Here is a 25,223-nt window from a genome sequence, read left to right on the forward strand (position 1 = left end):
TTTTTTCTTTTTATCAAAAAACACTTTCTATAAATCTTCAACACTTTTTTGTTTGCTGTAACATTCCAAAATTTTCAAATGTAAACTTACACCAAAAGCATTCATAAGATTCGTTTTTTAACATACTTTTTTACATTTTTGTAGTTTTTGAGTTATTACAAAATTTCAACTTGTGTTTACTGAAACATCTCACATAACTATAGCATGTATATAAAAATGTCACAATAAACAGTTATACATATTGTTATATACGTTGAGTTTGGAGGGAAAAGTCTTATAGTCGTATATATCGTTAGGTTTAGAAGTGGATATGGCTGATATATATTTGGCTGCTATTGCTGGGTTGGTTATATGTTTGGATTTGCACTTTGCTTGCGATATGCTTGAAGTCTGGATAGTATAATTAATGAATTTCAGTCATGATTAACGCAAAATTGAATTGAATTATTACATATATATTTTGTATAGTTTTTAAAACACATTTGTTTTTATTGCAAAGCTTAAATATGTTCGCTTAGTTTTAGTTATATTTTATTTGCTAGGGAAAGTACACACACAATATGGAAATTCCCAAATGATAGTTGCTATGGTCGTCATGTTCGTTTCTTATATATAATCCATATGTTTGCTTTACAATGTTTTATGTTCTTATACACACTTATAGTTAGTGTCATAAACTTGATAACGTTTGTGGTTTTTGTTTTTGTTTTTCTGCTTATATTTGAACATTGAACTTTTAATTATACGTGGGGGGGTCTCTTATTTAATCGTAACGCATGCCACACATTCGAGCATTGAAAATCGTTCTAAATTGCAAAATGATTGCGCTTCCAAGTAAAATTAATAATATTGGTAAAGACTACAAATAGTTGCTTGTATATATTCACCTTGGCTGTTGTCGCTCAATTCACACAGAAATATAATGTAAGAACTATTTTATAATTAATACAAAGACAACACAATACTAACTACAACATGCCAGGTGTGTGTGAGTGAGTGAGTAAATTAAACAGTTGAGCCAACTTACTCGTTTAACTGCTAAAGTAACAAACTGCTAAAACTCTATTTATGACGCTGGGCTAAAGTGCCTATGGCAAAGTTGATTGAACGCCATCCAGACTCGAGCGTAACATGAGACTGCCCTCCACCCAAAAGTTGGGTCTGTCCAGCATATTTTGCCAGAGCGACAGCTCCTTGCCTGTGGCGTCCATCCATTCGACTTGGCGGCCATAGCTGCGACCTAAAATCATATAAATTAGTAAATGTTTACTACAATAATTAAATGTGCGCTAACCTGTGCCAAGCGAGAAGCGTATGCCGCCTATAAACTCATTGCTTGCTAGGCGATCATGATCCCAAACTGTGAGCTCCAAGGCGCGCTCAGCCAAGTCTTCCAAAGCGACATCCTCATAGACAAACGTGTAATTCCAAGTGGGATACAGCGTGCGCTTTACCACTGGCGTCTTTTGCTTGGAGCTGCGCGTGCGATCGGGCAACAAGTAACTGCAAAGAGCGTTAAAATTAGTTGCTGTCTTTAGTTTTGATAAGTTAGCTGCACTAACCTTTTGCAAAAAGCATCACAGCTGCCATTTGTCTTAACAGGACTCAAATGTTTGGCCTCCTTGACCAGCACATGCAGCTGACCGCCTTTGCTGCTGCGCTCTGACTTAGTTGCTACCGATTTGATGCTGCCGCCAAATTTGCGCAAATTGGAAGAGCTGCCTGTAATGCTAGAGCCGCGCGCAAAGATGCTGGACTTTAAATTCTCTGGCGGTATGTACTTCAACCCAACTACAATATCACCACGATAGGCTACCTCATCAAAGGGTTCGCTCTGTAATAAATAAAATTAATAATTGAAGCTATAGCTGGCTAAGCTGCAACTTACGCGCTCCTGCAGCAAATACCACTGCGATTGCGGATTATCAAAGACGCGTCCTTGCAAATTGACGCTAACCTCGCCCAGAAAATCATTGCGACCAAACATATCTGAGTGCCATACAGTTAACCAAAGCGTGCGTGACTCCAAGCTGGCAATGGGCGTGTGGAAACGCAGCGTTTCATCAAATAAAGGATTAAGCGTATGCTTCTTAACCTTGGTTTTGCGTTTGCCTGCTTTGGATTTGTCGGGCAGCAAATAAACCTGCAATTATATAAATTTATAATATAAGTTGCATTTAATTTGTTGCCTGATTTCTACCTTAACATAAGGATCGCTGCGATTGCGCTTGGCATCAACAGCAGCCAAATCCTTGCAGCGCACCACATGAATTTCCAAGCGCGCCCAGCTTGTAATTGTACTGCAAACCAAACTCCACTTGTCCCTTGACCACAACAGTGCCATAGCGACCTTCACCTGCGCCTGAATAAACGCTTGGCCATGGACTCGGAGCGCAGCTGTTAATAAATAAAATAATAAGCATTTGATTGTGTTAAACTTGTGACTGCAACTTACGCCTAACGAGCTAAGACTGCTGCGATTTTGATGCATAGCAACCAGTCGATCAATATCCTCATCCGATTGCACTGGCCAAGTGTCATTGGAGGCACGTGACTGCACAGGACTGGAGGCAGCTTCGCCATGACGCGCGCCCATTACAGGCGAATGCAGCTGCTCCTCAGCAGCAACTTTGACTTCTTCTGCAAAGAAATGAATCAATTAAATTTATAGTTTATTATAGTTTGTTTAACGTAAGGCAGCAAAGCGGCAAACATGAGCGCTGCTGCCTACCTTGGACCTCTGCTTGAAAGGTCACATGCAGCGGTGTGCGACGCTGCAGCACAAGCGACAGTCGCTGCTGTCCAGCGCTATCAGCAACAGCAGCAGCAGCAGCAATGCCGCACTGCAGCTCCTGCTCAAGCGTTTCAAGAAAACGATCCGAGTTGGAGCGCAAGCTGTCATCCCAAGTCCAAGCGCGTGACTTGGGCTGCTGCTGTTGCTGCTGCTGCTGCTGCTGCACTTGCTCATTGACTGCTGGCACACTTAAGCACGCTTCAGCAACTTGCTCACTTTCCCTGCTGCTGCTGCTGCTGCTGCTGCTGGTTGCCGCCTCGCGCTGCTTTAGCTCCAGCATATAAGCTGCCACCTTGGCATCTATGTCATCGTCCTCACGCTGCGCATCGTAGCCAAACTGCTGACCACTGGCGCAGCAGCAGCGCCACCACATGAATGGATTTGCGTCGCTTTCGTTGCGCCACAAATATTTGCGCTGAACTCGCCGCTGCTGCTGACGTCGTCGCTGTGGTCGCTGCCAGCAGCTACAACAATAATTTAGCCAGCGGCGCTTGCTTGATTTATTAACTCGTCGCTCGTTCTGGCCGCAACGATTCAAAGCTGCATATTGAATTTTACCAGCTGCAGTTTGCTGCGATACGCCACGCCCACTGCCACCCACTGGCTTGCTCCTTATTATTTTGTGCACTGGCGCAATTGCTGCTGCATTGCTGTTGTCTGTGGCAACTTTGTTGCCTCTACCACGTTTGCGTTTGCCAATTAAGAGCAATTTTTTCATGTTTCTTCATTGAGTGTGAATCGTTCGAAATTAACGTTAAAAAATCAACCGACTTTAATTCAATTTCAATTAATTTGTGCTTGAACTTGTCACAGCGGCTTGAACTCGCACGCAATACAAAGTATGGCCAAACGAGCTTGGCAAATTCAATTGAATTATTTTTTTTTCAAATAATCTTTTGCAGCTGTAGTTGGCTCAAGTGGGCGTTAAATCATAAACCCATATAACCTTCAAGTAAACACCTAATGCACGGTTAACTTTCACTTGTTAATTGTTTTTGTTTATGGACTGTGAATAGGCTTTCAAATTTCTTTTCGCGCAGCTCTTGCGAAGCGAACGAACAGTTGCCGTTAAGCGTGTTCCAGCAACTGAGAACTGAGCGATCTGCACTTGCTTGTAAAATCTAAGCGTTATTAATTTATTGAAATATATTGAACTCTGGGCAAGAAGTTCAACACAACTCACAAACAAGTGCGAAAGCGATAGCCTGAGCGAAAAGGTTAATTTAATTATGAGCATGTCTTGTTCAGTTTACAGGGTGTCGCCAATTGTACAATCAATAAACATAGAGTTCATATAAATAATGCACTTAGTTTGCTTTGCTGTTTCGACACGCGTTGAACATTAAGTTCAAAGCCCAGACTTGTCTACTGCAAGGTTCCAGCAAAGCGAGTTTACCAGGTTAACAACTACAATGGCGTACACCCACGTAAAGCGGAATGCGAATAACCGCTTCGAACTGTTTAAGCTGTAGCTGTGGCCCAAAGACCAAGCGCCGCTTAATATGGAAACAGTTAATTTACCTTGATTGAGTTTATTTTCGACAGCGGAACAGCAAAAAGTTCTAACGCTGTAGGCGTTTACTATTTGAAAACAGTGTAGGATTACTGTAAATATTTCTTTCAGCGAATTTCAAGCTTGAAAATAAATAAATAACACATTTTTCTTATAAGAAAGATTAAATGAGCAATAATTATACCACTTCTCGCTAGTTGGGTACTTATTAGAGTAACCCTATGGTACCCTATGGGGTAACCCTATTGTAACCAAACGCTGAAGCACCCAGTACTCGCCCTTTCTATAGATTCTATGCTCTTCTTACACAATTAAGTGCCTAACTCTGATGTATACCTAAGCTAAGCATTCTAAGCTTTTTTTATGAGTATGAGGGTAAGGGACAAGGGGTAACCACTTTAGTAAACTCACCCGCTGACATATTTAGACGCTTACGCGCATCGCGTTTCGAATAGAGAAACTGCTGTAGACCAGTGCCGAGTTTTTTGCCCGCACTGCTGCTGCTGCTGCCAGCAATATTGCCAGTGCTGTTGCTGCTGCTGCTGTTGACGGCAGCAGCACGTGTTGCCAAACCCGGAGAGCGATAGCGCGCGCTCTTGGCGCTGCCCGTCGAGCTGGGCGTAAAGTTGAGCGCATTTTGTGACTTGGTAATGGGCGTGCTGGTGAGCACTGCGCCGGAGGATACAAGACGTGGCAGGGAATTGGTGCTGGCCATTTGACCGCTGCCTGTTAAGCTGCGCGGTAGCGTAGAGCGATTGCTGCTGAACTGCGGCGCAGCATTCTCGTCGCTGGAGTCCGTTTCATAAATGGCATCGGGCACGCTGGAACGACGCACGTCCTTGGAGGAATCCGCACAAGAGCTGGCAGAAGATAACCAAGGCTTGGCTGGTGAAGCTTCCAGCTGATGATGATGCGCATCACCGCCGCCAATGCTGCCACAGGAGCGCACTCGATCAAGTTGCTCGCGGCTGAGATTTTGCTGATGCTGGCTGAACAAGAGATCGCCTGCCGATCGGCGCTTTGCTACAGCCAAAGCGGACGCAGACGACGAATTGTCTCTGTCTAGTTGACTCAGCTGGCTCAGTCTCGTTCTGGAGTCGCCATTAGCCAGTAATGCCGATTCAAAACTGCCGCGCCAAGAGAAACGCTCATAATCGCTAGCGACGCCGCACTCTTCAGCGTGGCTGTCGCCGCCAGCGTTGGTTGGAGCATGTGCGGGATGCACTGGATGCGCTGGAGTGCCATCCAGCAGTAGATCGTGCGATCTGCTGCGCAGCTTTAGCTGCTTCAATGGCAGCGCCTTAAGCTGCAGCTGCTGCTGCACTTCATCCTCCTCATCTTCAGTGGTGGTGGCCGAAATCTTTGCATGCGAGTGGCGACTATAGCGCGTTGATGTGGGTGTTTCATTGCCACTGCTCACTTCATGCATCAAAGCCACCAGACGTGTGCCTATGTGTTGCATAACCTTGGCAAACAGCTGCGGCGAATGCTGCTCCGTGCTGCCCGTAGAGATGCGATCCTCATCCAACGCTGGCTTTACTGCAGGCGTTTCGTTAGCTTCCTGTCCGCCTGCTACTTTATTGAAGCTAGCCACCAGCTTCTGATAAACAATAGCTGTATCTCCATTAAGCACATGCGCCTCATCCAGCAATCCGCCATCACCTCTTACGCCCTCCTCATCCACTTCAAATTTGTTTATAATTTGCTGACAGCTTGCGCTGATTTGCGCCTTTAGCTGCACTTTCTGCTCAGAGCCTTCGAGATCAGAGCTGGTGTAGTCAGAGCTGTCATATGAGTCCGACCAGGTGTCTTCACTGCTTAGATACTCCACAATTTCACGCACTTGCTCATCATTTATGCCCGGCACTGTTTTCATCAGTCTGGTGAGCTCATTTTCAAAGTACGCCAGCTGCTCTGGGCGGGATTTGCTTGCCGCCTTGCAGGTTAAACGCCGCACTGAGCTGGGCGTGCTGCCCGCGCTTGGATTCTGACTCTGCTGCGCATTTGCTGTCGCCACTATGAGCGTCTTGAAGAACTGACGCATCTTGCTCATCATTAGATTCGTTTCCTCATCCGAGCTCCAGTTGTTGAAGCTATCCTTGCGCACCAGATTCGAACTGGTTGTGCCGCTAGACGGCGGCGTATTCAGATTCAGTCGGCGCACAGTGTTGGCAGCGCCGCTAGTGCTGGGCAGCTCCAGCTTGGGCGTCAGCACGCTCGACTGTGGCTCGCGATCTTCGCTTATTTGCTCCAGCGTGGGCGTGGGCGACTTGCAAGGCTCATTGTCTGGCGTCTTTAATAGATCATCATTGCTGCCTAGAAAGCCGCTGTCGCGACTATGATGCTGCTGCTTCTTGGACTGCGCTTGTGACTGCGTTGGTGCATCTACAGCACTGAGAGCTGCGCTTGATTGTTCGCCCACATCCAGCAGCTTCTTCTCGTCTAGTGAATCGTGTCGCTTGCGCAGCTGCTTCTTGCGCTTAATAGTGTCCGAGGAGCTGCCATCTGAGGCACGCTCCGTTTGTATAACAGTCTCATCGCAGCCCGTTTCCGACTCCGAAGTATCCTCCACAGCTGCAGCCATTGTTGGCGTGCTGCTGTCCATAGCATCAGCTTCAGCTAGCAGCAGATTGTCCAGCGATGAATTGTGACTTCTGGGCGTGCCTCTGGCTCTAACCAGCCGCTTGCGTCTTTGACTGGGACTGGGATGTCCTTCGCTGTCGCTACCTACGCTGCCGCTAGCATCGCTCTCCGCCTGCTTATCCGAGCTATTGAAGCCCATGAAACCGGAGAGAAAATACTTCTCCAGCCGTGAGCTGGCCAAATCTGCAGCATTGCTATTGCCATCCATTAGCTGCTCATCATGTGGCAGTGAGTCCAAACTCTCCGAGCATTCAGAGCTAACCTCCGAGGCGGTATCATCGCCACGCGTATCTATAGAACTCATTAGCTTGCCATCGCCCAGGCCAAAGAAGAAGTACTTCTCCAGCTCGGATGCACTCAGACGATGATGATGCTGCAACGTGCGCTGGCGTCGCCTCTCCTGCTCGCACTCCTCCTGCTCCAGCTCATTGTCATTGTCAGCGCGTATCGATGCCACTTCGCTCTCCTCACAACTTTCCTCCACAATTGTATGCAGCGTAAAGTCAATAGCTGAGCGATTGTATTCTCTAAGTTCCTCCTCGCGATCCACATAGATAATCTGTCCAGCCAGCTCACCATCCTCCGAGTCTGTTACTGTAGGCGTAGTTGTTATAGCTTCATCTTCATCGCCGCGCTGACTTAGCTCCTCCACCCATGAATCATCATCGGCTAGGCCATCGTCCAAGCTTTGCTTGGGTTCATTCAAAGAGTCCACGCTGTAGGAATCACGTGACAATTCGCGTTCGCTTGGTGTTGGCGTCTCGCTGCCTTTGGCACGGCCCAAAGCGTATTCGTAGTTGTCTAAAGAGCGTAGTGAAGCAAGCGGCGACGATGAGTCATGGCCAAGTTGCTGCTGCTGGCCAGAACTGTTGCTGCTGCCAATCGCTGACATTTCATAATCGCTTTTGTCTTTGCGTTCGCAATCTTTAGTAATCATCACCAAACTGCGGTATTTGGCTGAAAGTGAATTCTTGGCTGCAGTTACATTTGCAGTTGCACTTGCAGCTGTTTCGACTATAACGGAATCGCTATCAGTTTTGCTTGTTGTTGTTGCGTTCTCTTGCAGTTCTTTATGGCTGCCAAATATTTTGTCGTAGTCGTTTTCACAACTTTCGAGCACACGCGACGGCGACTGCGACGCAGCAGAGGCATTCACATTTACATTCACTACGTCACTGTTATTACAATAGCTAAAGCCAACAACAACTGGCGACTCAATATCGTTGTTGTTTGTCTTTTGTGCTGCGAAATCGCCATCATTATGTGCACAGTTATTGTTGTTGCTACTACTACCACTATTCGTAGTAGTATTATTATTTATCGTTGTTTTTGTTGCTGGCGAGTTGTTGTTGTAAAGCGTTAGACGCGCGTTTGGCTCTTCAACCGCAACGTTTAACATTTCATTTTCGACTGACACTGACTCCAATGCTGAGAGCGACTTCACTTCAGCTGCGCAAACGACTTTTTGCTCACTCTCAGCAGCAGCGACAACAACTCGCTCTCTCACTTGCGTATTAATGGCTACCTGTTGTCGCTGCTCTTGTTGTTGTATTTGCTCAGGTGCTTTACTCGTTGCGAGCGCAAGAGAGTCGGAGTAATCGTTTATTTTGCATGCTTCGCTGCTTCGGCCCGCTGCCTGCGCCGCTGCCAACGTTTGCACAGCTGTTCGCTCTTTGTCTGTTCTCGCTGTTTGCATGGCTGCCACCGCTTGATTATCGTTGTTTGCTTTTACCTGCTGCCGCTGCCGCTGCTGGCTTGAAAACCCAAGTGTGTGCGCTTCGTCTTCTTCTTTTTTCGTTATTGCTGCTGCTTTGTTGTCTACATTTTCGTTCTTCGCTTCGCTTTCGTCATTACTAGAATTTTTATTTACGCTTTTCTGAGAATGCGCGAGGGTTGCCCTTGCATTTACCACCTGCGCTGCCGTCGCCTCCTCACTTTCGCTGCTGCTGCACTTGTTGGGCTGCGCTGCTTGTTGGGTGGCAGCCACATCAGTGCTGCTAAGATGATCCTCATTAATTTCGGCCACACCGCGTCGCAGTCGCTGCAGCTTAAGCTCCAGCTGCGAGTTTTGCTTATGCAGCTCCAGCAAGCGATTCACATCGTTTGAAATGCTGTGCAGCTCATCGCACACCGCCAGGACTGAGCTCAAGTCCATGTTATGCTCCAGTTGCGGGGACAGCGCACGCATGCCATGCAGCACCACGCCTCCCGCCTCATCGGTGCAGCCGCCCACGACAACAATGCAGTTGGCCAGCTCATCGCTTGAGTTGGCAATCTTGCGTTCACTTTCATCTTCATCATCATCATCATCTTCACTCGCTGCCACTCTCGCTTGCGCTGCTGCTGCCCCTTCATCTGTATCCTCCAGCGACCTAACATAGTTGAGCACAATGCCACAATCGGTGCGTTCGGTATCGGTATCGTTATCGGAAGAGTCTTCTAGATTGGCATCCGATGAGGAAAGCGAGTCACCTTCAGTGGAGGAGCTATGACGCACACGCGCCGGCTGCTCCGCCTGCCGATTGACTACAAATACTTTCTTGAAACGTCGACGCTTGGGTCTGCGATCCGCTACAGTGCCAGTGTCATCTGAATCGCAAGATTCCTCCGAGCTTATGCTGCTGGCATCGCTGCTGCTGTCGTTGTCTTCGCTGCTGCTGTGTGGAAGTTGCTGAACTGCTGCCGGCTCAGGTGCTGTTGCAACTACTGGTGCTGCCTCATCCGCTGCCATAGCCATTGCCACATTGTAACTGCGCTGCACCAGCTTGCGTGGGCTGTGCTCATCCGGCTCCGCTTCGCTGTTGTTGCTGCTGTTGCTGTTGCTGCTGCTGCTGTTGGCGGCGGCGTAGCTTTCGCTATGCAAGTAGCCAGCTGCCTCATTGGGAGACTCGGACATGTCTTTATTTATATTGTAGCAGCGCTTGTTGTGTTTGACTGTTGCTGCTGCTGCTGCTGCTGTTGCAAGTCTAGGCACAATGGCAGCAGCAATCTCAACATTTTCGACTGCAACTTGGCTGCTGTTGAAACGAGTTATTACCGCAGGAGCAATGCTTGTTGTTGTTGTTGCTAGTACTTGATTTTTATGTATATTCGTTTCGTTTGCCGCTTCCACTGCTTCGTCGCTTATGCTGTTGCTGTTGTTACTACTCGCCAGGTAGGTTTGTGTTTCTGTTTTTTCTTCTATTGCTGTAGCTATACCTGTGGCTGTTGCTGCTGCTGTTGCTGTTGTTGTTGTTGCTGCTTTTTGTCTGTTGTTTTGCACTGTTTCGCAGAGATTTTGGCATTTATTTGGCAGATTTTCACTCAATAGTGTTGCTGTTGGGGCATCGCGCTTATCAGCGACAGCAGCAACATGTGCGCTAAATTTAACGCCGCCGTTGACGCCGCTGGCGATGTCGCTGTCGACGCTTTTATCATTCGCATTACACAATCTCAATGTTGTAGGCGTTGCGGCAATGTCAGTTGTTGTTGTTGCCGTTGCTGTTGTTGCTTCGACTGCGAGACGCGCTTGTTGTTGCTCACACGACGGCGTGCGCGACGCTACTAAACCCAAACTTGTTGGCGTCGACTTGAGAGCCATTTGGCTTGCCAATTGCTGCTGCTGCTGTTGCTGCTGCTTTTGCTGTTTGGCCAAGCAGAGGCAGCCTGCTAGCGTTTCCAGGCTGCGGCCTGCTGTGCTGTAGCCGGACGTAGCTGACGATAGAGTGGAGGCAGTCGAGCCGAACGACTGCGTCATGAGCGAGCCCAGAGAGCCGCTCAGCTCCGGCGCCGAGGATTTAAAGCCGCCGCAGCCACCGCCGCCGCGTAGCTGACGCAACGGCAGCGGCGGCGGCGGCAAGTTCGTTGGCAGCTGCTGATAGCTTTTGCTAGTTGCTGGCGGCGTTGCATCAAACATGTTGCTAGCTGCGGCGAATTGCTGTGAGTAGGCGACCATGGCGGCAGCAGCAGCAGCGGCAGCCGCTTGCTGTTGGTTGCTGCTGTTTGGGTGCATATTGCTAGAAGCAGCAGCAGCCGCTTGCCAAAGCTGCTGCAGCGAAGCGGTCAAGTTGTCGTCCTGCTCCGCATGCTCCTGCTGCCAATTGTGGTAGGCGGCAAGTGGCACGGGTATGGGCACAGGCACGGGTATGGGCACATATTGCGGCTGAGTGGGCGCAGCAGCGGCGCAGCTGCAGCGACTGGACAAATGGCCATGATGATGATGATAGTGTTGACTCTTGAGGAAACGCGTCTTGATGCGCGCCTTTATATTCAAAGGTGTGGCTGCTGTCGATGGCGGCGTTTGATCCGAGCTGGTCTGGCTGCTGCTCTCGCCCTGCATATGAAACTCCTCATCGGTGCCTGTGTCGCTTTCTCTAATCTTGGAGCAGTAGCCACGCAGCAGCTGCTGGCGACGCAGCTGCAGCGGCGAATCGCTGTCGCTGGAGCGTCGACGCAGTCTCGGTGGCGGCGTTGGTGCATTCCTAGCATAAGTGTACATAGTAGTCTTGGTTGTTGTTGTGGACGCAGCTATCATGGAGGGCTCAAAGTAATCCCAGTCGCAGTCCTCCAAGTTGCTTACAATGCTGTGACATTGATGCGTCGAACATGAAGAATTGGAAGCGCTATCCGTATCATCATCATCTTCCTCTTCTTTGCAGCTCGAAGATGAATCCGAATTGAGAAACACAAGCTTAAACTCGTCCGCTTCGACGCTGTACTGCGATTGACTCAAACCCGCCGCCGCCGCCGCCGACGTCGTTGTGCTGCACCTGAACTCCAGCTCTGATGACGACCATGTTTCCATGACATCGCTGTCACCGGAAGTGACCAGCTGCAGCGCTGTGAAGTGAAGTGAAGTACGGGGTGGTTTTTTTGGTTTTTCTTTCGCAGTTTATTTTGAACGCAATTAGTTTTAGATTGACCAGCACCAAAAACAGCAAAGACCAAACACCAAACATCGAAAGGCAAAATACTGGTTAACAACGTAGTGAAATAGTGGTTTTTTTAAAGACAGGGTGGTTTGTTGTTGAGTTTAGTATGCTTAGCTTAGGAACATGTTTGTACTTGTTTGTTAGCGGGTTAGTTACAATCTGATAAAGTTAAATAGCAACTAAAGCTGCACTATAAAATTTAGTAGTTAGTTTGTTTTAATTAAAATACACTTTTTAGTTAACACATATACACAGAGCCCAAGAATTATTCCCGCTATAAATATCAATTTACCAAAAGATTTAGAAAATGAACAAATTTAATTATTTTTTAAACAGTTTCTTATTTTAATATACTAACATAATAATACTAACATTTTAAAGTAATTTACCTTTCCCTTTCAGAAATAGAATTCAATAGCATATAACAAAATCTTAATCAGAGCTTTAGCCTCATTTATATTAATTGCAAAGTCAGCTAAACTTATAGGACTAACAAAAAAGCAACTATGAATTAATTACATAAATTATTCATACACTAAAGCAAAGCTTACATTGAAAGAAACTGTCATTTAAGCTTAAGTAATAGTTTTTAAATATTAGACATGATTACTGTCCACTACCTCCTCTTTACAGATTTACATATATCACTGTTTTACCCTTGTTCCGCTTTCATTTGTTATTCATTACTGTCAACCTTGATGAAAACCTCACTAGTTTGCAAACGTCAGCATTTTAATCTATTCTAACAAAAAGAGAAGCTACATCTACTCATTATGCTATTCAAATGTAACCTATGTATGTCCGAAGCCCTTTGACCTTGTGCTTCGTCAGTTTGTTTTGCATTTGGTCACACTCAATGGCAATGACCAAGATAGTTATGCAGCTTCACGTAATAGGACGAGGGGTAATTTAAAGTGCCACAGAGGCGGCTAATTAGTTGTGCAAAATTAGATGAAACGCGAAACTCCAAGAAAGGCAAAGGTTTGCTTATAAGTATATAATATAAATAGTTGCCACCACCACCAGCAAGCTAATTACAATTATACCCACACCCCATTGAATTCATAAGTTGGGGAGGGGGGACTTACCTTCCTCGGCTGCTACTTTTTCCTTCTCCTTCTCCTTGCGTCGCTGTAGCACAACTTTCTTGAACACCACCGCAGCCGCCTCGACTGCATTTTGCAGCTCCTGCTCCCCCAATGTGCTGGTGTGCTTCTATATAGCAAAAAGAGAGAAGCGTTTAAAACTTTATTTGTTGACATACTGTTACGCTTACCGTTTCAACAGCTTCCGCCGTAGCAGCTGCGTCATTGGCTTCATTCTTGTCTGCTGCCTCGTTATTTGCCTGCGACTTATCCGCTGCTGTTTGGGCCTGCGGCTCCTCCGGCTTAACTGCATCGACTGCGGCGACAGGAAGGGGCGTTTTTTTGAGGCGTTTGCTTAAATCAGAATTCTGATGCTTAAGCAGTTCATGGAAGGAGTAGTGGTGTTGTGGTGGTATACTACCTGATGGGTGGGTCGGTGGGTTGGTTGGTTGGTTGGGCAAGCGGTAGGCAAAGGGGGAGTGCAAGATTTTAATAAATCAACGTGTCTAACTACGGCTAAGAGCTACGGGTTTCTACTGCTGTGTGGGTGCAAAAGCAACTACAAAGCTACTAGAAATCACCAGCTGACAACTGACTGACTTACCCTCCTCACCGCGACTGTTGCGTCGTCTTGCCTGTGGTATTTTGGAGATGCCACCGCGTGACTTATCCAGTATGTCAGCCAGTGGACGTGGACTGGGTATCTTGGAGGCTTCCGTTTTCTTTGGTGGCTGCAAGAGAGAGGAGCATAGAGATAAATGAGTTGCTTAAGCATTAGGGTGCGTCGATTTGATAGCTGAAAAAAGTTTACAAGAATGGAAAAACTCCTCCCCGGTTTCATTTTAGAACCAAGGTGTTTTTTTTGTAAATTATTTTTCAGCTATCATAACGAGGCACCCTATTAAGCATAGCTTACCAGCGTGTCCTTTTCGGGATGCGAGAAGGAGCGACGTGTAACTGGCTTTGGAGCTGTTTTGGCACCGGAATCCTCTGACACCGAACGCATTTGCTCGGGCTTGCGGCGCTCGATGCTGTTGTCTACCGCAGTTGGAACCACAGCGGCTGCAACTTCTGCTTCAACGTTGCTCACGTCTAGCGGACAGGCGGGCAGCTCACGCGACTGTCGGCGACGCATGCGATTGTGCATCAATGGAGTGCGTGGCAATGCTGCGCCAGCATGACCGCTGACTGTAGCATGCTCTGGGTAGTAACCAGAGTGAGCTGCGCCAGCACCAGCGTTAAGAAAGTTATCAGCGCTATAAACTGGCGGCACTGGCAATGACTCCATGCCATTGTTGAAAGTGATGCGTGGCTCGCTGCTGAAGCCAGCATTGTAATTATTTTCATACTGCACTTCATCGGATTCGAGAAAACTGGTAACGCTAGTGCCAAAGTAATCCGCATAGCCAGTGCGATTTTCTTGTTCCTCACTAACATCTGGGAATTGATGAAACTGCTGCTTGGCTTCACCGAAAGTGCGTACGCCATGCTCCTGCTCCTTAAGGCAATCCTGACGCACTAGCCGAGAGGGTGAGCGACTGCTGGAGCGTTGAGTTGTGGGTATTTCAGGCAACAAGCGACGACTCTCCACATGCGACTTGGTGCTATTCGAGTACTCCTCATTGCTATGACTGCGCACCTTGATCATCTTGGCATGCGGATCGCGTGAGTGATGTATATTGACGCTCTGACTGCTGGAGTACTGCTCGCCGGCGCCGCTAGCGACGCTGCCGCCGCTGCCCAAATCAGCAGGGCCCATGGTGCTGGGCACATGTTGCTGGGAAAGAAACTGACGTGGGTTCTGCACGCTGGGAAACAAAAAGTTTTGCTTGGCGCGTGGTGAAATGGGCATGAATTTGGCAGGTGGAGTTTGATGCACGGTGAGGGTGTTGCCGCTGCTGAAGGCTTCGGGATTGGGCAGCGTTTGCTGACGCGTAAACTCTGGCGAGCGTCTGAACTGCGGTGAGGTCTGACGCTTGGGTGGCGATGTAGGCAGCAGCTTGACATGCTGATCCGGATTGGGCAGCGTTGCCTGACGCGCTATGCGTGGCTTGGGATAAGCGACAGTGTAGTCCAGCTCATCGGGATTGGGGATTTGAGCTGCAGGCGGCTCATAGGGCTGCGAGCTGACGGGTTGAGGCAGCAGCTTGGTGCGCTGATAGTGGCTGGGGGGTTCCGGAAACGAAGTTTGACGTTGAAAGGGCGGATAGCGCTGCTGCTCGCCCGGAGAGCGCTCGGGCGAGCGACTGTAGATGCGATTGGGTGATGTAGACATGTAGATGCTGGGCGGTGGTTGGCATGCGGGCAGCGTTGACTGGCGGCGCACCTGAAAGCGATGACTGTGGCTAGCTGGTGGTGTGGCCTCGGGCTCCAGCTGCGGCTGCTGTACAGTGATGGGTATATAATTGTCGCAGTCGGCGTTCATGTGTATAATATCGTCGCTGTTGTAGGCGCTGGGATAGAGCGGACTCTTTTGCTGCTGATGCGGTGAAGTGGGTGCAGTTAGATTGGCTGAATTGTAATTGGCCAGATTGGCACCGCTGCCTCTCAAACTGGGATCGTTATTCAGCGTGCTGGGTAGCGTTGATTGACGTAATACGCGTCGCCCAAGCTGCCACTTGCTGCTTGTAATGGGCGTGGCACTGCCGCTGTTATAATGACGCGCAGGCGATGTATGTTGCTGTTGTGGTTGCTGTTGTAACTGCGGCTGCAGCTGCTGCTGCTGCTGATACGAATGCTGATGCAATGTGGGATAGCTGCCTGCAGATTGCGCTTCAATCAGATTCTGCTGCTGTGGATACAAATTGTCTGCCACAGTTTGCTGTAGATTTGGATTGTTGGGATCGTCCTCGGGATCTGCAAGCATTTACATAAATTAATTGTTTATTTTAACAATTTTAGGTGAGACTTACTTGATATAGTCCAAGAGCGTCGAATGCTTTTGCGCAACACGTCGCTGGTGCTTAAATGATCCACGTCCTCGCAGTAGGCGTAAGCTTCCTTCATCCACTCGCCGCTGGCTGATTGTAGCTCCCTGCAAGTGCAACAACAATACCATTGCCATTTGATAAAGCCAAAGAAATGTGTAAGCATCACGACGCGTCTGGCACTGTCAGCAGCTGTCAACTGACTAGCTCTGGGCCAAACTACTAGCTGTAAGCCAAGTTGAGTTCAACACCAACGCCAAAGCTGCGTTAACAGACGCAGGCGTTTGCTTTGAATTGCGGGTGCAGCTTGTTGAAGGAATTTCAATCAAATTGTGTTGCATACGCATTAAAGCTGCCCACAAGCTCAACACGAGACGCCCTGACACCTGTGGTGGGCTCAGCAAATTCTCAGCTGTTGTTGTTGTTCGGAAACTGCGTCTGGCCTTGTTTGCTAACATTAATTTTATATATTTTGGGGCTTGGCAATTAACACTGAACTCGCATTGCATGTGGGTTAGCAACCCTAGCGATGTTAGAGGTAGCAGCAACAACAATTTTCAGTTGAAACATTTGTTGTTGACTAAACTTAATTTCTTAATTTTAACGCTGCCCTATTTATATACAGCTAAAGACTTAAAGTGAAATACTTTTTTACATTGCGCACTTTGGCTTTACATACAAAGTATTGCGCTTAAAATGTAAAAAACACATGAAAAATTTTGCATGCAACAGCAACTTGCCACAGTTTTTAACACTCGACATTTTGGGGCTAACAAAAAAAAGATGCATGCAACATTGCAACATTGTGCAGCAAACGCTGAAATGACAACATACAAAACTGAAACTTAAATGCGACGTATACTTAATATGCATAAAATGTTGTAACTTAAGGCTTAATCAAATGAATTTGTAACTTTTATAGTCATAAGCTGCATTTAAATATTAAATGCATATTAAGTATACGCATATTTTATATTTAAATTATGCCAGCCAACTTTTAGCTGCAACTGTTTTTATAATAAACACACACAGTCAAACATAAGACACAGACTATGGCATATATTAGTGTATACATATTAATTTCGTTAATTAGCTCAGTTAGTTAATTAGTGTGTGCGTGTGTGCCTTTGATAATGGAAGTTTGTATAGTGAGTGCTGCTTGTGCGTTTAAAAGTGCTTACAGTCAATAACAAACAAACAAACGAACGAACGAAACACAAAAATGAATGCATAGAGTGAGAAAGAGAAAGAGACAGAGACAGAGACAGATAGAGAGAGCGAGAGCGAGACTTACAGTTGCTTGTGGCATACCACGCACACCCAGTCCAATGCGTGATGAACTCGACAGGCTTTGCACACGCGCAATTTGCAAATGCGACAGGGGGCACCGCGATTTGTAATGCGCCCCAGTTCGGTGGTGCAGCGAGCGCAATGGCGACTGGGGTCGCTGTGTAGATTGTTTTGATTGTTGTGTTGTTGTTGTTGTTGTTGTTGTTGCATAGTATGCTGTAGTTGTTGTTGTTCTTGTGTTGTGGCATCTTGTAGCGCTCCAGCTTCACCAACGACCTTGCAACGCAGCGCATACAATTCCGCACGCAAGAGCCTGAAGTTGTTGTTGTTGTTGGTGTTTGGTGTTGTTGATTGTTATGTATTGGTGAGTGTTGTTGTTGTGCATTTACGCACATTTCATAGTTTAGTTTAGTCAAGTTAAAATTGTTGTTAGTTACAAATTACAATTATATTAGTGAATTAGTAAGAAGCAAGCACAATAATTGAGCGAATGAGACAGCAATAGGCAAGAATTTTAAGCGTGTATGCGTTATGTGTATATGTGTGTGTGTGTGTGAAAACAACAGCACAAGTGTGTTTTTGCGAATGATTAAAAGAGATCAAGAAAAAAAAGATATGACAGCAACAATTTTTGATTAGTACATTTTTTTTTATAATAATAACTTTTTGTTTTTGTTTAAATTGGTTTTTGCATAGCATAAAAATGAAGCAAAAATAATTGAAGCATGTGTCAGCTTTTGAAATTTGTATAAAGCTTCAAAAGGAATATGTAGGTTGACCTTCAGCTGAGCCATAAAGCAAGCAGGCTAAGCATTGACACACACACACACACATGCAGCATGTGTCTGTGTCTGTGTGTGTGTGTGCGTGTCAAAGTCACGCAATGCGCATAAAAAGCCAAACAGAATTTTCATTTGCCTGCCCGTGCATTTTATGTTAGAATCTCTCTCATAAGCATTTTTAATTATATTTTTGTTATTTTACGCTACGTATACGTAATGTACTACTAGTGTGCCATTATTAACAACAATTGTGGGCCCGAAACATTTGTCTAACACTACAGCAAAGCACTTCAGCTCGATTTAATTGACCCAAAGCAGAGCACGCATGCCTGCCAAAGCCACATAAACCACACAGGCGCCTACACGCTGCGGCTGCTTGCCACGCGGGCACACACACACACACACACACGCACACACACACATGTTTAAGTGCATGTCCCTATGGCTAGTTGTCACTGCTGCTTGTAGTTAGGCGAGGTCAAGATGCTTCAACAGCAACAAATGTGGCGCGTTGCTCTTTTGCAAATAATGTAATTAATAAAATGCGCCGAGCTTCAAGCTGCCAGCCGGCAGGCTTAAGCACTTTATGCCTTTAATGTAGGCGCTGCTTATCACGTTAATGTTAGCACTCATTTTAACGTTAATTATTGCGCTAGGATTTATGATTTCATGCTGTCGTAAAATAATAAATAAGTACCGTGCTAAATATGTTGTTATTACGATACGAGTGTTGTATATGTGTGTGTGTGGTGTGTGTGTGTGCGTAACTGCTGTTTGGGTGCTTTAAATTATATTGGCATAATTAAATTGACATTTGTTGTTGTGGCTTGCGCGCGTGTGTGCGCGCAATTAGTATAAATTTAATTTAAAACACGCGTTAGCTGCAAATTAAATCTAAAGCCTAAATAAATAATTATTATATATTTCACAAGACTACGCTTCGATTTGTTAAAAAGATAGCACACACTTAGGCTGTTGACGAGGGTTAACATTTGCATAATTACAAAGCAGCGACTTTGGCTCCACGCAAACATGACACTGGCTTAAACATTTATTATTTATGAGCCAGCGCAGCCAATAGTGTGTTTTTCATTTTATTTAAGCGCTCTTAACTGGCTTACTATGCGTATGCGTTATATAATTACGCATACGCCAAGTGTGCTGCACGTATTGTAATCCCCACTGCATAACTAACTGAATAAATTCAATTAAGCTGCAAGTCATTCACATAATAAATAAAAATGCGTTAAGAACTCGAAACTGGCAAAAATTTTATTAAATTTTAAGCGTTTTTAAAGCTCATAACTTCACTTATTTCAACCAAGCCGCGCGTCCAGCAAGTCAAATAGAAATATCGCTTTGAAGCGGCTGGCTAGCAAGGCTTTGTGCGCTTCCTTTTGGGCCAACTCGAAAGTGTTGCCATTTACAGTTATGTACACAACGCTTAGCTGAGCCATTCGTGCGTAAAATTATAGCCCCCAACTCCAACTCCAATTGCTCTGCAGAGATTTTTCTTTGTTGCCAAATCAAACAAATCGACAAATTGTACTTTCATTTACATTTAAGCGCGCGCCCAACGGTAAACAATGGCAATAACTACCCAATTGGCTGGCTGGGGCTCTTGGCCATTTTAAGTAACTGTCAAGTAACTTTGACTGATTGTTGAGCCATGCGCTTCAGCTGTTTGTTTATTTGTTGCGCTTTAACTTTTGTTGCTATTGTTGTTAACTTTGCGCATTTTAATTACTTGCAGCACATTTAGCATGAATTCCCAGAAGTGGAATTAGACTCATTAGTGCGGCAATTCCAATACTAAGAAATAACTTAAATGCAAGCATTAATTATTGCTTAGCGACTAAAACTAAATCAATTTCATTATTCAACTGCTGCAATATACAAAGTTCAGTTTACATTTGTACTGCTGTGTTTTGTTTTTGTTGCAGTTAATGCTCATGTTATCAGCTCTATATATTGTTATAAATATTTTACAAGTCCCCATTGTAAACTAAAGAAAATCAATATACAGGTAGCATAAACACCCACAGCACGCGTTTGTTGCTGCCTGTGTGAATATTTAAATTGAAACATGTGCCAGCGCCGCTGCTGGGGCTCAGGACATGGTTGAATGAGCGTGCGTGTGTGTGTGTCCAGACCAATACTCACTGAGCTTGGAAAAAAGCGTTGACCAGCAGTAGATTTAACACTGGTTACTAAAAATGAATCACGAGAGGGTTGCATGCAAGTTAATTTAGCAGTTTGTTATTATTGAAGTTGTCACTTGAGGCAAAAACCCACACAGCTTGGCTACTGATCATAGACTGCAAGCGCTGACGCATGCCACAAACAGCGGCAATAGCTAAAAGGTGAGTGTAGAGACTAGAGAGAGCGCGTAAGCTTTTTATCTATAGCGCTCTCAACAGCAGAGTTAGTCAAAAATCAGCGACTGAGAATGAAAGAGCGAAATTCGCAGCATGCGCAATTCATATCATACGTATACTTAATATAAAATTTAAACAAATAAAAACTTTAGCGCCGCTTTTATCTGCAATTTTTGGTGGCTACCATAAATCAGCTTACATTACTTAATTAAATAGTAGGCCAGTCTAGTGTGTGTTTGTGTACTTCAATTACTTAAAGTTCTGCGGCATAATTAAATAGCGTCACGCATAAAAGAGGAAGCGTCGAGTAACGGCGAACGGAACTTGGCTTGAATAGTGCTGGCCCAAACTTAATGGCGGCGGCGGTGGCAAAAAGTCAACAACCCTTTGCCAATTTACGCACGTACAATTTGTCGCTGGGCCATTGAAAAGAGTCAACAGTTATTTATGTGCGTAAGTGCGCTGTTGCTGTTGTGGGTGTGGCAACGCCTTAACGTTTTTATAAACTGTAAAAATTGCGAATGTTGTCAAAGCAGCGACAAACTTAAAGCCGCCTAAAGTGCTTTATACTTTTTTTTATAAATAACTTTTGTTGCCAAGTTCTTCCAAACAGTTAATTAAATTTATGCAGCCAACTTAAACTTATAACTTATTTAAGCAGCTCATTATGTGCTTGACATTCAGTTGTGTGTGCCCACTCGATTGATTTAACATTACGTATACGCAATGTCTACAATATAATTAGATTTTTTAGTGCTAGTTGAATTAATTATTGAGCTGCAACTCAATTTCTAAGAAGAAAGTTAAGCACGCTGACTCGTTAAATAGTTAATTGTTAAGCTGTCATGCTAGCCCATTTAGTTGGGCTTACAGCAATTAATGAAATTTTATGTATTTTCAAATGCGTTTACTTGCTGACTCATCGACAAGTAAAAAGCGCGTACTCGCTGCTTAACACATAATTTGAAGTAATATCATACGCCAGAGATAAAACACACATAAACTTAAAGCAGCTGCAGCCAAGAAACAGCCAAGCAGCGATATAAGTGAATGGAAAATGCAAGCGATAAATATACAGCCAAACAGCAACAGCAACAGCTGCTGCTGCTGCGACAGCAACAACTAAGTTAATTTTATGTTTTTTGCGCACACAAAACTCAGTTTGATATGCGTTGACACTTTTTGCAAACTTGCCATTTGAAATGCACAAGCCACGAGTAAAAAATAATTATAAAACTTAGTGAAAGCCAACAAGAAAAACCGTCGAAAAGGCAAAGGCAGCAGTTATGAAAATTAAAAGGATAGCAACGACATTGAAATTTTGGTTTTGCTGCTGTCGACAGTTCACATTTTTATAACTAATAATTGCATAAATAATAAAATACAGTAACAAGCTTTAAGTGCTAAACTATTTTGGTTTGCTGCTGTTGACAGTTTAAATTTCTATGTGCAACTAATAATTGCATAAATAATATAAAACATAGTAACAAGCCTTAAATGCTAAACTATTTGCAAAAGTTATTAGTTTAAAGTACTTTGGCAACATGTGCAGCTTACTAAGCTTCATTTTTTAAGGTTTTTCCCAGTTTAAATTGACTTTTCAACCAACAGAGTTTGTACTTTGCATTGCTTTAGCTTTAGCCATCTCCAGTAACACAGCGCAGTATTGAATTTACTTCAGTAATCTAAAACGTTTGTAAACAACTGAATTGAGCTCTGGGTTTTTTACAATTGAAGCTGAACTCAAGTGCAACAAGCTGCGTGTATATGAACTTTTACTTTTATATAAAGCTGCTGCCCACCTATACAGACAAGCGAAAATGCTCTTGCAAAAAAAGCACAAGAATTTGCTCACTTGACACTTGGTTGAGAGCGGCAAATGTAGGTTGTTTGTTTTTATTTTTATTTTATTTTTTTTTTTTGGCTTCAACTTGAAATGTTTATTACTTTTGAGAGTGAAAGAAACTTTAGCAGCTTTGATCTCGTAGACTTCATTGTTGCTGCTGCTGCTGCTGCTGCTGCAGTTGACAATTTGCATTGCAGCTGAGTAATTGCAGCTAAGACTGTTTGGGTTCGTTGCTCAAGTTGGTCAAGTTAACTGTAGCTACAAACAAGGGCGCGGTCAGCAGCAACAAAAGCAATGAAAGAAGAAAATGAGTGGAAAACAAGCGTTGAAAAGGAAATAACTTCATACGCATATGGCTAACATGAAAAAAGGAATGACATTGCATACTAATGTGCCAGAAGCAGCAACAAAAGAGTCAGAAACACAGTCAAGACGTCCAACAAGAGTTAATAAAATTTACTTTCTTGGCAGGCCACTTGCAGTCGAACCATATAAGAACAACAAAGTCCAAGCAACAAGTTTAGCCCACAATATAAATCTATTGCTCATAGCTATAAAAACAAATATGCATTTATTTATTTCTGTGCTGCGTGGGCGACAATTGTTGAGCTCAAATCAAACGCCAACATAGCCAAAGTTCAATCAAAGTGGCTGCTGTTGCTACTAATAATATTTATATATATATATATATATAAGCAATCAAATCTTTGTTATTGTTTTCATGCGCGCAATCAATTTAGCAACAATAAAAACATGACAACAATTAATCTGCTACTACTGAAGCTTTAACATTGTAGCACAAAAATTAAATTCTTGTTAGCAAATTCTAACGCTCAAAATACGTGACACTGTTTCTCAGCCTTATAGCCAATTCGTCAAGCTGCAACGGCTTTTAATAACAGCTATTGACCATTTGTAGCCGCTTTTGTTGCTTTGTATCAATTACAGATTCGTTAATTTGTTTTAACCAATTTCAGCTACAAACGCGTTAATGTGTTTAAGCTTTTTGTAATTTTCTATGTACATTTGTATTAGTGAATTCAGCATAGGGCAGGCAAAGCGAAACAAATTTGCTGTCTTATCTGATCTACAAATTGCATACGCTTTGTTATTTTATACCGTTAATAGCTATGTAATTCCATTCTTGTTGTGCACAGTGGTGCAAAATCAATTTTAGCTTGAGCAAACAAAGCAAATAATATAAAAGAAGTTAAGCTTAACCCTATGGTTTGCAATTATAATTGCACTTATATTAAAAAATATATATATTTTAACCCTATGACTTGCAATTATAATTGCGCTTATACTAAAAAATATTTATAACTTTATTTTATTCAAAATTTAAGCTTATATTGTCAAGCCAGCAATAAATAAAAATAAAACAGCAGCTATTCAATATTTTATCATTTTAATAACTGCTAACTAATCGCGCTGCCCACACACAAAGAGAAACAAAACAAAAAATAGCTGTTTAGTGGGTTAATTGCCTTTCCACAGCTTTCATACGAGAGCCTCTCACGCATAATTTGACGTTTGCTTTTGTCATCGTCGTCGTCGTCGTCGCTCTCGTTAAACAACAGTTATCGAATTTGCATTTATGCGTTCACACTAAACTTTATCGAGACGCAGCTGCTCGTTTGTAATTTCTAGTTGAAAGGAATGTTTAGCATTTTATTGGCAAATGGCAATTATGCGAATTGCATAAATTATACATTAAATGTGAAACATTAAACGAAAATAGCAACACATTAGCCCTTGGCAAATGCTGAAAACTGTTGAAATGTGATAATGATAAATGTGTCAGAGAGTAAAACAAACGGAGGTGGGTGCAGTCAAAGCTATGCATACATACATATGTATGTGTGTGTGTGTGTGTGTTATAAATGATTAATGAACTGCCGTCAAAATTTCGCTTACAGCTGCTGCACCTGCTACACCAAAAAATTGGCAACTTTGTGGAACTTAAGTCGAATGTTTGTAGCTACATTAAATTAATTTACATGAGATAAGCGCCCTAAGCCTTATCGCAATGCAAACAAAGTAAATACAAGCAAAGTTTTCTTGAGTCAAGGGAGAATGCGAGTTTGTCTTTTGCTCGTCAAACTACAAGCAACAAAAGCATTACTAATATATTATGGTAGTTATTTATATAAATAGTTGTATATAATGAGTCAAAGACGCTGCAGCGTTGGCTGCATGAGAAGTATTTGTAATTCATACAGACAACAGGCACATACTTGTACATTCAGTTATATATACTTATATATACATATATTCTGTATATCAGAAGGGTTTTTAATGCTTGAACTACGCTCGGCCGTTTGCTTTTGGCCTTTGTTTGTGTTTATATTTTTCTTTGTCTGTTGTGCATCTGAATCTGGTTCGGTTCTTCGGCTGAATGCGGTCTTAATGTAATTTACGGTCGAGCCGTTAAAATAACAGCGCATTGAAATTCTTTATCCATACTCTCTGTACTGTTTATATAGCATGCCCATACACTATATAGTGTATATATAAATAACATTATTGCGCAATTTGGCACGTAGACAACAATTGCATTGTTATGGAATTTTTACCTGTTGGTCTTGAGTTACTTTTCGTTGATTCTGTAGCAGCGGCGTTGACAAAGTTATAACTAAATAATTCTTGCGTGGCTAATACACTTATATTTCTTGCTTTTGACACTTGTTAACATACTTTATGTATAAATATTATTCTTTTAAATCAAAAGTCGTTTTAAATGAGTTCGTTAGCGTCGCGACGTTGTTGGCTGGCTGCTTTGCATGTCTCTAAGATTACGCGCGGTATAAACCTTTAATATCAACAAAAAAAAAGAAAAACAACACGGCGCAGCGAGCAGCAGGCAGGTAAAAAATATATAAATACTAAACCGGCAATTCACACACACACACACGCGCACACATGCTTAAACTAAAGCGAGCGCAAAGCCACAACCGTTTAGCTCAAGTCGCGTTCGTTGACTGAGCTCAAAGTCGATCGCCGAGATTTTACGATTGAAGCGTTTACACGATTGAAAGCGGAGCTGCGCTAAGCT

At 44.1% G+C, this 25,223-nt stretch overlaps 1 protein-coding gene across 1 annotated transcript; it reads right to left on the reverse strand.

Moving 5' to 3' along the window:
* Positions 1-464: 464 nt before the first annotated feature.
* LOC108603279 lies at positions 465-24,879 on the reverse strand. Its single transcript, XM_033294156.1, is given in 15 exon segments — positions 465-1,240; positions 1,295-1,503; positions 1,563-1,834; positions 1,889-2,143; positions 2,201-2,278; positions 2,280-2,375; positions 2,377-2,397; positions 2,456-2,640; positions 4,719-11,768; positions 12,949-13,075; positions 13,137-13,366; positions 13,550-13,676; positions 13,862-15,801; positions 15,858-15,979; positions 24,745-24,879. Coding segments are annotated over 14 exon segments (10,836 nt in total). The 5' UTR covers positions 15,952-15,979; positions 24,745-24,879; the 3' UTR covers positions 465-1,088.
* Between the last annotated feature and the right edge of the window lie 344 nt (positions 24,880-25,223).

The sequence above is a fragment of the Drosophila busckii genome, chromosome 3R (assembly GCF_011750605.1).
Source record: "Drosophila busckii strain San Diego stock center, stock number 13000-0081.31 chromosome 3R, ASM1175060v1, whole genome shotgun sequence".
In the NCBI taxonomy this organism is placed as follows: Eukaryota; Metazoa; Arthropoda; class Insecta; order Diptera; family Drosophilidae; genus Drosophila; species Drosophila busckii.